The sequence below is a fragment of the Mixophyes fleayi genome, chromosome 4 (assembly GCF_038048845.1).
Source record: "Mixophyes fleayi isolate aMixFle1 chromosome 4, aMixFle1.hap1, whole genome shotgun sequence".
Classification (NCBI taxonomy): domain Eukaryota; kingdom Metazoa; phylum Chordata; class Amphibia; order Anura; family Limnodynastidae; genus Mixophyes; species Mixophyes fleayi.
Window position 1 is genome coordinate 17,975,793 of NC_134405.1, and position 13,889 is coordinate 17,989,681.

The window sequence follows — 13,889 nt, forward strand, 5'->3', positions numbered from 1 at the left end:
AGGCAACAGTAATCTATGCAGGGTCTTAAGGAGCCATCCTTTTTTTTTACAAAAAAGAATCCAGTCCCTGCAGGAGAGGAGGACCTCCTGATAAATCCTTGCCGAAGATTGTCAGAGACATACTGTGACGTTGCTTTAGTCTCAGGTAAAGATAGTGTGTAAACTCTACCCTTGGGGATAGTTTTACCAGGCATGAGTTCGATGGGACAATCCCACGCACGATGTGGAGGTAGACTCTCAGCGGCAGATTTGCTGAATACATCAAGGAATTCTAAGTACGGTTCCGGAAGCTTAACTTGAAAGACAAGAGAAAGACAAGGTAGGTGGGTGGGTGGGTGCACCTTAGAGAGACATCTGTTGAAACAAGAAGCACCCCAGGAAGATACCTGAGCATGAAGCCAATCAAACTGTGGCGAATGCGTCCTGAGCCAGGGTAAACCCAAGATGATGGAGTTGACGGACTGAGGAATGACCAGGAACTTTATCCACTCGTGGTGAAGAACCCCTACCTGCAACCGAACTGGACAGGTGATGCAGGTGAAGGAACCATTGCTGACTCGGTTACAATCCACTGCGGTGAGAACCAATGGTTGCGGCAACGGATGAAAGGGTATGCAGAGTTGGGACACAAAAGTGGCGGAGATGAAGTTCCCTGCGGATCCCAGAATCCACAAAGGCGGAGCATTCCAGTGAGATATCCGTAGACTTGAGGGTAACTGACATCAGAAACTTGGTATCTTTAAGGGAGTAGGGAGTATGGAGACTGGATCCTAGGACAACCTCCCTCATATTGCCTAGGAGGTGGTGTTTCCCGGGGTCTTTGGGCAAGTTTATAGTAGATGGCCGGACCCCCACAATACAGACAAAGGCGGTTCTTAATCCGGCGCTCTCTTTCATCCTGGGACAGACGAGAGCGACCAATTTGCATAGGCTCTTCGGCTGGAAGAGCCGGAAACTGAAAGTGAGGAGCCAAACGAGCAAGGCGGCGGTCTTGGTCTCTTTCCAAAGAGCGTTCTTGCTGATGGATGTCCACTTTGATGCTAAGTGAGATCAGCTTATCTAGTTTGGTGGGAAGATCCCGGGAGGCGAGGGGGTCCTTGATAGGGCCAAACAACCCTTGCCAGAAGATAGCTGTCAGGGCCTCATCGTTCTACCCTAGTACAGAGGCAAAGGTACGGAATTGCATACTGACCAGCCAAGAGGGATCCTTGTTGAAGTGCAAGAAGACTGGAGGCAGCAGAAGACACCCGGCCGGGCTCATCAAATACTTTTCGGAAATTTCCGATGAATATAGCGGAATTGTAAAGAGATACATCATTACGTTCCCAAAGCGGGAAGGCCCAGGCCAGGGCCTGTCCGGAGAGGAGGGAAATAATGTAGGCTACCTTGGCTCTCTCAGAAGAGAACTTCTATGGTGCAAGTTCAAATTTGATGGAGCATTGATTAAGAAATCCTCGACATACCTTAGGGTTACCATCATATTTCTGAGGAGTGGGTATCCGTAGAGTCCTGGAGGTAGCGGCATTCACACTATGAGGAGAAGGAGGAGCTTGAGAAGCTGCCTGGGGAAGATTCAGGGAATCCAGGCGGGACATCACCCCCGTATGCACTGAAGGAGTTGAGCTTGGTTAGACTCTTGCTGTTCCACTCACTGGCGCAAATGGAGAAGGAGGTCACGAGCAGAAGGTTCCCCAGAGCCGTCCATCATGGCCAGAGTAAACTGTCAGGCTGTTGGCCTACTGAGGACTGCAATCAAGGAGTACACTAACCGGTATTAGCACTACTGAACTAGCAGGTGCGGAGTCTAACGTATCCCTGGTATTCGCCAGGGACCCCCGCAAGGAGGTTTGGACTTTGCTGCACAGGGCACGAAGGTCGCGGTCCTACTAGCCAGTTGCCGGTGTAGAGTAGAAGGGTCAGATGGTCCAGGTCAAGGTACAAAGGAGAATCCAGAAGAGTAGTCAACTAGCCAAGGTCGCAGGAATATTATGGGTCACGCATATAGAAGGATGGTCAACAAGCTGGGTCACAACCGGAGAACAGAATCACTGGGAGAATGGTCAGGGAAGCCAGGTAATAACAGGGAAAACACCAATGGAATACTAGAGGCAGGAACCTGTTACTCTGGCACCCTAATGGTGCCAGAGCCAGGTTTAAATAGGGACAATTTAACACTGATTGCGAGAGCCAGTGGGCGGCACGCTGTGGTGAAGTAGCGTCCCATTGCTAGGCAACGGGACAGAGGTAGGGCGAATGCGCCCGACAGGCTGGCTTGACCAGAAGACGCAGCGCGTCTGTTGCTAAGCAACAGAGCACTGGGCCGGAAGACAGGCGTCCATCCCCGTCTGACAGGGAATCAGCGGGGACGGCGCATGACATATATTTTTCAAAGGTAGGCTACTCTGTGTATCACCGGCTTCACAGGCATACAGCTGACAATCTGTTACAAAAATTAAGGGATGTCACTGCAACATGGCTCATCCAATTTAGAATCTCCTCAGGATATGTCATTTCTGATAGCGCCACCAATATTGTGAGAACATTACAGCTGGCTGAATTCCATCACATTCCCTGTTTTGCTCACACAATAAACTTGGGGGTGAAGAGCTTTTTAAAAAATGACAGGGACGGGCAAGAGATGCTATTTGTGACCCGTAAAATATCTGGACATTTCTGGCTTTCGGCAACAACATGTAGGAGATTGCAGCACCTACAAGAGCAATTTAATTTGCCCTGCCACAAACTGAATCAAGAGGTGGTGACAAGGTGAAATTCCACCCTATAAAGGCTTCTGCGAATGGAGGAACACACGAAAAGCCATCCACGCTTACTACACATGCCATGACATTGGGAAAGGAGGGGGGATGTATTTTACTCAAGTGCAGTGGAGAATACCTTCTGTGTTGTGCAAGGTGCTGAAACCATTTGAAGTAGTTGGCTGTGAAGTGAGTTCATACACTGCTAGTTTGAGTCAAGTGCTTCCCTTAATTAGAATTTTGGAAAAGTAGCTTGAGAAACTGAAGAAGCAGATGAAACTAAGTATGTCGGACTTGTAGATCAAGTACATTATTTGTGTCGCTAGGATAAAACAGCTATCAAAATCTTGAAATCGGATCACTACATTTTGGCGACTGTGCTTGATCCTTGGTTTAAGAGCTATGTTTTCTCTTTGTTTCCAACTGACCCAGATATGAAGAGATGCAAGGAGCTTCTGGTGAGCAAGATGACAGATCAAGTGTTACTAGACGGGAAGGCGTCTGTAGAGTTCATTAACAGCATTGTTACCTTAGGTGCCTTAAGGCCATTGTTAGCTTGTTTTGTGGGGGCCCAAACAAACCAAACACATCATCCTCAAAAGTGGCACTCCTTGTCGCTGAAGTGCTTTGTTTGTCAAAGTGTGCATGTCCTTTTTAAGATCCAACATAAGGGTGGGTGGGAGTTCCCAAGTACAATTGGGAGGGCCCAAGTACAATTCCATCTTGCACCACTTTTCCTTTCAGCTACCGCAGTGTGTGAATGTTACCTACATGTGCTATATACTGTTGTGTGCTTTGCAAAAATCTTAGACACCCATTGATGATGTAGATGACTCAGCACAACATTTTGACATCTGGTCTTGTCTACTGTAAAAGAATTGACCAGAATTAGTGACACCTCTGATGTAACTCCACCTGATTCTATTATCAACTATCAATATCCAAAGAATGATGGAGGATTATTTTCAACTTTTTTGAACAGTATAAAGACAACAGTTTTATTAACAAAGAACAACGTTTCTTGCAGAAGCAATATAAGCATGGATGTCTAAATAAATGTGTACATGTATTACCTTACACTTTGCTGCTGTTTCATCAATATTGCAAAAAGTGTTTATAATCTGCACTTTACGTCAAAGGTGCCTAACGATATTATAATTTTTTGGGAATTGGGGCTGATTCGTAGCTCAATGATGAACTTGCTTTTTGCTGTGAAATACAATGGCTATTTTTAGTGCATTGTCTGGCACCCAGGTCTAATAAAAGCACGCATCCTGGGTGGGGGTCAGTGCTCGTCGCCATGTATTAGCTGTAGAATTACCACAGTTATCCAAGGAACTGGTGGAGTGATCAAATGAACCATAACTGATTTTATGATCCAAGGACGATTCTATCTTGTACCGCTTTTCTTTTCTGCCACTGCTGTGAAGCAATGTTTCCTAGATGTGCTATGAACTGCCGTGTGTTTGAGTCATTGCTCTTGCGCTTAGCATCCAGCTGCTTGAAAATGTATGAAAATAATATTGTGATCTGTGAGGTGGTCAAAATTGACTGCAAATGACTTGAAATTAGTGTTATTGAGGTTAATAATAATGTAGGGGAAAAAAAGCAAAATTATGTGATTTTAGCAAAAAAAAAATAGAAATTTTAGGAAAAAATAGGGATCCAAAACCAAAATCAAAACCAAAACACGCAATGGTGGTTTTGCCAAAACTAGAACCAAAACACAAAATTAATACAGATCCAAAACCAAAACCAGAACATGGGGTCGGTGAACATCTCTAATTATAAGCAAAGTACAAATTTGGTACCCAACTCTACATGACCCACAGCAATGTCAAAACAAGAACTTTTACTCTGGAGCATCATAGATTTTGTTTCCTCAGATCACCATGTGCAATGCCAACGTCAGCTTGGCAGATGCCAGGAGAATCCTTCCAACCCAAATGCATACTGCCACCTACAAAGTTTGGTGGTGGAGGAATATTGATATTGGGCTGTTTTTCATGGTTTGGCCTAGGTCACTTGGCTCCAATGAAGGGAACTCTTAATGCTATCGCATACAATGACATTCTAGAGAATTGTATACTTTCAACTTTGTGGAAACAGTATAGAGAAAGCCCTTTCCTTTTTCAGTTTGACTGGTCCAATAGGTGTAAAGTGAGGTCCATCAAAAAATAGTTTTCTGACAGAACTTCTGGTCAGCACGGAGCCCAAGCCTCAATCCCAACAAACACCTTTGGCATGTGTTGAAAAGCCAACTGCTAGGCAGGCCTCATTGCAAAACATCATTGACCAAATCCCACTAACACTCTTGTGGCCGAATGGAGTATAATTACTGACCGCACTCACCTGTACTGGGTTAATGGTTTGTGTTTTTGCTCCAGCTCTGATTGGTTCATCTATGTTTAAAAGGCAGGTAGGACTTAGCCTCCCTGACAGTTATAGCATCTTGCTCTGCAATGGCTGTACCTGTTCCTTGTTCTGGGAACTACTACCTGATTACCTGTTGTGACCCTTGGATTCCTTCCTGGACTCTGATTGTTTGCTGATTGCCCCTGACCTCTGGCTTGTATATCTGGACTAACCTTACCTACTGCCGGCCTTGACATTTTTGCATGTTCTACTACTCTCCTTTCTTGCATCTCACCCTCGACCTCCGGCCTAGCCCCATTTTGTTTAGTGCTTTGAGTTGCCTCTCTCAGCCTCTTATCTCCATGCTACTAGTTTCTCATTAAAAGCTTTAACAAACTCTGTGTTTAAGTTCTTGGGGCATCCAAGTCCTTCAGAGTGCATTTAACTCTAGGGGAAAGGCGGCTGCTGTAGGTGAAGACCTCTTCTGACTGTTCTGAAAGCTTATGAAAGTACCGGGAAGTTTTAACATTCAATGTCCACATACCTTTGACCATGTAGTGTAGGTCCTCTAAAATAGATATTAAGTAGTGACCAGACAATATCATATATTGAATTAAGCATTTTGTCAGCACAATGCATCGATTAATTATTTGTGTTATGTCAGGAATATACCTAAGAGCTGAAAACACTTTTATAAATAATGTGTTTACTTTTAAATTCTATAAGAAATTTAGATGCATAACAATTTATTATGAAAATATAATAGGATCACTAGAGGATTATAAAAGCAATTATGATTCTTTAGAGTCTCCTTGCTCTGCTTATATAATTATAAATTAGTTTAAACTAAGACAAAATAAAGAGAACATTGAACTGAGCTGTACTGCACTGTGCCTACCACAGCAGGTAAGTCAGGATTTTCACAAATAGTTCTAACTGAAGGAGATTTCAGAGAAGCAAAGAAACCTGTAGATCTGGACCTCAGTCACAAAAGGTCTGTTCCACTTGTAATATGTATTTGTGTGTTATATATGTGGAGTTTCATTTAAGACCATTAATGATGGGATTAGTGCACAACCATTTTCTGGAGATCTTGCAGAATCTGCTTGGTTGAGTTTTCTAATATGTGTTATTTTATCTGTTTCGACAAGACAGCCTTGGCCTCTATAGAATGTTTATTGCAGACAAGTTAGTATTTTGTCCTCAGATATTCCTATATCAATAAGACAATTGGACCATATTCTTATTATATATTATTTTGCATTTACAGCATAAAATACATGTTACAAATAAAATATATTTACCAAAAAGTGGGCTTAAAAGTTTTTTTTAAAAATTTTTGTACATTCATACTTGCAAAGAAGAAACTTTTGAAAACGTGCATTGATTATTTACAAGCTTTCGTCAATAAGAAGTAAAACATATCCATCTAAATTCACAGTAATAGCAATCTCCACAACCCAATTTGACATCTGTACAAAGAAGGCCCATTAAACGTGTGTTTTTCAGAGGTTGCCCTAAAATTATATCTACCTGAACCGAAGGGGAATAAAAATAATCAAACATGTGGATTGTAAAGGTTTTCAGTGGCTCAGATTTTTGCTATATATAAAAGGTAGTGCAAATCTTCTCCTTACTGGTGGCCAGAACTTAATAGGACCTCACTAAATCCCAAAACTTACTGTTCCTAAGGTTGACTTTATTTATTACAATGTTCATGGAAGTGTTGGTCTTCAATCAAAATAATGTTAGTGTGTCCATTCCTCCTACAGATTATGTCTGAACAGAACCACACTGCAGTCAGAGAATTCTTTCTCACAGGATTCCAGGATCTTCAAAGCTACAGAATAATACTCTTCATATTTATCCTTATAATATACATCATGACAGTAAGTGGAAACCTTCTCATTGTCACTTTGGTGTCCACCAGTCATCTCACACAGTCCCCTATGTACTTCTTTCTCTGCCACCTGTCTTTATGTGATTTCCTGTTCTCTACAAATATTGTCCCCAACATGATGCACGTTACCCTGGAAGGAGGTAACACCATCTCATATTCTGGCTGTATCACCCAATTCTACATTTTTGGTTCTTGCACTGCCACAGAATGCTATCTCCTCACAGTCATGTCCTTTGACCGATTTATAGCCATCTGTGTCCCATTGCGTTATACCTCTATTATGGATCATACACTTTGTCTTCACCTGGTGATATGGTCATGGTTACTGGGTTTTCTCTTTGTATTGATAACTGTCTATCTGATCTGCCAGTTACAATTTTGCAATGATATGACAATAGACCACTTCTATTGTGACTTCATCCCAATGTTGGAAGTTTCTTGCTCAGACACATCTCCTGTTGTAATAGAAATATTTTTCTTTGCCAATGTCATAGTCCTCCTCCCATTCCTCTCTGTAATAGGAAGCTATATCTCCATCTTCATCACCATCATTGGGATCTCATCCACCATCAGGAGACGGAAAACCTTTTCCACCTGCAGCTCACACCTGACCATTGTATGCTCCTACTATGGGTCACTGCTCAGTATTTATTTGATTCCATCAGGAGAAAACTCGAATAATATTAACAAGTTGTTATCTCTTTTGTACACTTTGGGAACCCCATTGTTAAATCCCATTATATATAGTCTCAGGAATAAAGAAATAAGAAAGCAAGTTTCCAGATTATTTTAGAAGACAATACAAACCATTCCATTAGCCTAACTAAGTTAGTGTGGTTAGGGTATTCTGGTTATGGATCATACCCCCTCCCCTCACATCCCTTCCCCAACCCACTTCCCGATACAAAATCTGGGAAATACCCCAGTAGTATTCTGGATAATATATACATTGCCTGTACTGTAATGTTCTCTTTTTTTTCTTGAATTGTACAATGACTGAACAGCTTAATGAAAGACATATATATATCTAACTATGCTAACACAGAAATCATTAAATTAGCAGCTGGTGTGTCATGCTGCCGAATTTTTCCCAAAGCATAGAGTCTCAATTACATTTTTTCATGTGCAGTACCACGTTCTACCACCAGATGTTGTAGCACTTTGTTTCCAGGTCAAACAAAGATCTGTAATATTGTTTCCTCCAATTTAGTATCTTTTGAAGAAATCAGTTACCTTTACATGTATTTACACTTGGTCTATTTGTGTGTACATAATCAATTAGGTATTGATTTTCCATTGATTCCAATCCATCCATTCCAATTCGCTGCCACCTAGTGGTAGTTAAAGAATACATTTTTTTCTGAAAGAGAGATTTTTTTTACCTAACATCACATTTATCCCTATTTTCCTCTCTTCTGCCGACCTCTGGCCTCACCTTTCCCGTTCCCCCTACCCCATTTTGCCTAACCTACTTTTTATTTAACATTATTCCCTAGGTCTTCTTGTATGCTATTCCTTTACATGATATAAATCTGACACCTTATAAAGATCTTTGATATGCTTAGATAAATGTTATTGCCTATTTTTGTCCCTTATTTTGCTTTTTTTACACTCCCTTCCCTCATCCTGTTCAACCAAAACTCAAGAGCTTTGAGAACATGGCACATAGAAACAAAAAAAACACGCTTAGGGTGATGTCATGCAGCTCTTCAAAAAAAAACAGTTACTGCTCCCCTAGTTTCGGATTACCTGAGCTCTTCCAGTCCTGTTTTTCCCCCAGACCAAGATCTTGGAACGGATACACTGGCAATCATCATCAATCAATAAATTGCATTAAATCGACTTTCCAACAGGAACTGAAAAAAGCAATTGACGAATTGAAATAATAGATATTGGGAAAATAGCAGATATACTTCAGTCCAAAATCGAGTTATGTCAGTACCAATCTTTTTTTGAACATGAATTGGCAATTCTGCCTTCACTCAAAAATGAAAAAATACACCAAAAATCAATCACACAGGAATAACTTAAAAATCTGTAATATTTCTGAAAATATCACCAATACATCTCTCAATAACTTTCACAAAGACGTTTTAAAACATATAGTACCAGATTTGCCAGATGAGCAAGAGAGAGCAAAACCATCAGTGGAGCAATAGCCAAGAGAACTAATAGTCCGCCTACATTGACAACTCATGCTTTGATTTTCTAAATAAACAGCTACATTATTTCAAGATCTTTCATCCTCTACAATACAAAAGCAGAGAAACTTACAGACGGTCATGAAAGTCTCTTGCCAACATAAATTTAGATTGACGTTTTCCCTTTCAGCTTCGGGTATTTTCTGAAAATGTACCTTACATTTCAAAAATACTAGAACAAAGCCTAGAAGTTCTGTCCAAGCTACAAATATTGCCAGAGCCTAATAAGTTTATCACGCAAAGACGTTCTCCAAAGCCACAAGGACCATCCCCACAAAGTCTGAGTGGACAAAATTAAAGAAACATTAATCTGAAAATTTAACCTCTTCTTGAAAGAAAAAGAAAAACACAAAACATTGTATAACTAAAGTAGATTTCATCATTTCTGTTTGAACCTTGTTCATGTATTTTTTCAATATGGGACAATATAATTTCATAGCTTTCTAGTTGTAAGTTAACCACTCTTACTATATTATCCCATGAGTAATTCTAAAGTTTACTTGTTTTCAATAGATTGTCCCCCCACTTTTCTCCTGCCTACTTGTACCCCATTCTTTGCCATGCCACCATTTAATCTCTCCACTTTGCCTTTTATAATCACACATTTTTCCATACCGTTTTCATTGACCCTGTTCTATTCTTCACATCCTTGTTCCACTTCCTTCCTCCATTTCATTATATCCTTCTTAACAGATAATGAATAATGTAGTCTGTTCAATCAGGCACATCTTTTCACCATTATTTGACCTTTGACATTGGATATTATAGTTTCCCTAGGAAAACCACTCCATAACCCCTAAATTTCCTGTAGTAGTCATTATATAGAAAATTCACTCAGCCAAGACCGAAAACAGGTCTTCCATGATTAGGATTTCGAACCCATAGCTCATCTTCCCTGTTTCTTGTTCATCACCCCTCCTCGCCTTTCCTTTCCTCATGCCCAGGAAGAATTGACTGATCCAGGATCTAAGGGTGACCTTCTGTTGACCCTGTTGACAGATTTTTAATGATAATAGGCTCCATATGATCAGAGACTGTCACTCCTTATAATACTTTTTGCACCTAACCAGCATCAAAAAGCCTTTGTTACAAAAGGTTTTGGTCACAATGGGCAAGTTGTGCAAGGCCATTCAATTATTGAAGGGAAAATTAGTTCTCTCCAGTAATCAATTCCAAATAAATAAAACCTACGCTCTCAAGCCCTGCTCCAAAGGACATCCTTTTTAAAGACTCATATTTAAACCTGCCACACGCTGGGCAGTCGGGCTGCATACCCAGTGCCCATCGTACTTACCTGGTCCCCACTGACAGTTCTCTTTGTCCCTGCTGTTGCCATCTGCGCATGCACAGACCCCATCCTTTCATTTCCTTTGCCTCCTTCCTATTGGCTGATTGTTTTGGCTCCAAAGTTTAAAAGGCACCTTTTCCAGACGTTTGGTGCCTGTTTTTCTAGTTTTCTACCATTAGGTGCTGGACTTGGCTCCTCTCTGCTTTATGCTATCAGCTGTACCCGTGTTCCTGTACTGCATACTCCGTGTCATCTCCACCATTCCAGTGATAACGTTGCAGTTCGCAGACTACACTTCTCTACCAGCTGTATCCGTCTTCCTGTACTGATCCCCGTGTCATCTCCGCTATCCCAGTGTTAACATTGCAGCCCACAGGCTACTCTTCTTTCTCCACGTTATCTACGTTTCTATGTTACTCAGTCTGCTGTCTCTCACCAGCCTGCAAGTTCCTCTCGCCTAGTACTATTTGATATTGCTGATCATTTCTGCATATTTTCCTGTAGGGTTTCGCCTGGTACTTTAGTGAGAGCTGTGGCCTGCGGAATAGAAACAGCTAAGACCAAACCACTTTGCGGCAGTCCCTGGTGAACACTGTTTTACCGTTAGACTCTGCGTCTCACTGGAGTTGTGCTAACTAGGCAAACCCAGGATCCAAATCATTAAACCGTGACAAAACCCTTAAAGACATCAGATCCAGATGGATTAACTCTTAATTATAAAATACAAGAAATTATATGAAATATTAATCCCAAAACTTACATACCTATTTAATAATATTTTAGAGGATGGAACCTCCGATCCAGCAAGCATTCGGCCAATACCAAAACTGGACAGAAACCCAACCTATTGCTCTAAATATTGACCTATGTCATTAGAAACCACCAACCTAAATCATCATCATCATCATTTATTTTTATAGCACCACTAATTCCGCAGCGCTGTACAGAGAACTCATTCACATCAGTCCCTGCCCCATTTGAGCTTACAGTCTAGATTCCCTAATATAGACACACAATCACACACAGAAACAGACAGACATGGAGACAGACAGAGAGGGAGAGACTAGGGTCAATTTTGATAGCAGCCAATTAATCTACCAGTATGTTTTTGGAGTGTGGGAGGAAACCGGAGCACCCGGAGGAAACCCACGCAAACACAGGGAGGACATACAAACTCCACACAGATAAGGCCATGGTAAGGAATCGAACTCATGATCCCATTGCTGTGAGGCAGGAGTGCTAACCACTAGGCCACTGTGCTAAATCTCTTTGGTAAAAAACTGAGCTATCACCTGAGTAGCCTGCTCCCTTTCCCTATTGACCCTGATCAGCTTGGATTAATCCCTGATCAACTAGCCCTTGATTATACCTATAGGATGATGGATCTGATTCAGGCCATTAGTGACCTAAAACCCTCTCACTAGTATTAATGCTTGATGTTAAAAGGTATTTGACTTAATTTTATAGGGCTTTATGTTTCAGATTTGCCTTCCATGGCCTTCATCTGTAAATTTCTCAATGGCATTTCAGCAATATATTGGTCCCCTTTGTTCTCTGTAAATGGGGTTATCAAAGTTTAATTTAGTATTACCTATAGTAAAAAGCAAGGCTGCCCTTCCCAAGTTTATACTTTCAGTGATTATTGAGCCATTCACACCCTCCTTTCAAGCAAAGTCAAACACCATTGATGTTAAACCGGGTAAATCTGAGCATAAAATTGCTCTGTATTCTGCCTATTTATGTCAACAATCACACAACCCCATATATATAGCAAGCTGATTTTTTATTAAAGGGATTAAATCTTGGGATATAAAATTAACATTGAAAAAAACTGGAGTATTACACTTATACCTCACTCTTCAACTCAAAGCAACATTGGAACATTAACTTCCTTTCAAGTGACACTTTCAAATATTCAAACACCTTGGTATTCATATAGCAAAACATTATCACCAGCTATCTCAGGCCAATTACCCACACTTACTTTCCAAAATTAAAAGCAACCTAGTTAAATGGGATCAACGTTATATTTCCTTGTTGGAGAGTGACAAGAACACTGCAACCCCTGTTTCTGTGTCAGCAATGGTGCTGGATCTCCTAGGGATGGAGGTACTTATGGAATCCAAAACCTGAGAGATCTGACAACAATGACATTTTGCTTAGATTCAGACCTGAGGACGTACGAAAGTAACAAGCCGACTCGCGAGCCTACTCGGATCCCCTAAGTTCGGGTGGGCTCGGTTTTCAAAAAAACCGAGCCTGAGCATCTCTACTTCTTAGTGATACCTACAGCTGATAATGATTAAATCATAAGTGTTGTGGCTATATTACATCAAATTGTAGTTTTTATTCCAATTACTTAATTGTCATTTCCATTTGGACTACTGCAATAAATAAGATTGATTTTTAAATGGGAAAACAACAGATGTGGGGGAATTCATATTTAATTACATTTTAAATTAGAAATGTGACTTTCACTTTTATTAATAACTGTCAAGACAATATTCTTTCATGTGTATACAACACTTTATTTCATAACTATATTGTGTACAAATACTACTTTAGCATTACCCTGTCAAGCCACATGTCTACACTATTGTGTGGTGTAAGTACATACACTTACATCTGGTTCAAATGCTACTGCTTTTAACTGAGAGCATCTAAATCTGGGTCTTGCTAAACATCTAATATATATAAGCCTAGTGGCGTGTGTTAGTGTGTGTGTGTGTGGAAAAAACTATTTTCTCAGAAAGGGCTCATCCAATTTACCTGAAATTTGGTATACTGACATTATTTGACAAAAAAATTATAATAGTGACGTCAGTTAACTTCCATCATCCCCCCTTCCCCCCATGGGAGGGGTAGTAAAGGCTAAATTTACGAGTTGAGGGCTCAAACTCTTGACTCCTTCCGGAATGCCAAGGCACAGATTAAGATTGAAAGTTGGAAGCATTATTATGCTATTGAGAAATCTGAATGTTAAGAGAGGACTGTGCAATGGCACTCGATTAGTAGTGACAGCACTGAAAACGAATGTGATACAAGCAGAAGTTTTGACTGGCTCTGCTGAAGGAGAGAAGGTGATGATACCTCGGATTGACTTATGTCCATCCGAAACAGGACTGCCGTTTAAGCTAAGACGGCAGCAGTTCCCTTTGAAGGCGGCATTTGCTATGACCATTAACAAGTCACAGGGTCAAACACTTGAAGCAGTGATGTGAAAGTGCAGGCTATGAATACTGCCCTTCAAGGAAGACTGATTGAGCACAGCGATAAGGTGTTTAGCAGAAACGTTGTGTATCGAGAGGTTTTGGAACAGTAAGACGATGGATATTAAAGATGTGGCGATGAAGATGAATGATGAGGTGGTGACATGTAGAAAAAACCAC

At 40.9% G+C, this 13,889-nt stretch overlaps 2 protein-coding genes across 2 annotated transcripts in view; one reads left to right on the forward strand and one right to left on the reverse strand.

The window, feature by feature from the left end:
• The first annotated feature begins 6,886 nt into the window (after positions 1–6,886).
• LOC142150510 (olfactory receptor 11L1-like) lies at positions 6,887–7,804 on the forward strand. The gene has a single exon (XM_075205707.1). The coding sequence runs from the start codon at positions 6,887–6,889 to the stop codon at positions 7,802–7,804; it is 918 nt and encodes a 305-aa protein (XP_075061808.1).
• Positions 7,805–9,445: 1,641 nt separating this feature from the next.
• Positions 9,446–13,889, reverse strand: part of LOC142150511 (phospholipid scramblase 2-like) — a 75,929-nt gene continuing 71,485 nt past the window's right edge. Inside the window, exons 8-9 of the mRNA XM_075205708.1 lie at positions 10,937–11,037; positions 9,446–9,492 (exon numbers count right to left, since the gene is read on the reverse strand). Coding sequence (XP_075061809.1) covers positions 9,446–9,492; positions 10,937–11,037 — 148 coding nt within the window. The remainder of the gene's footprint in view (positions 9,493–10,936; positions 11,038–13,889) is intronic.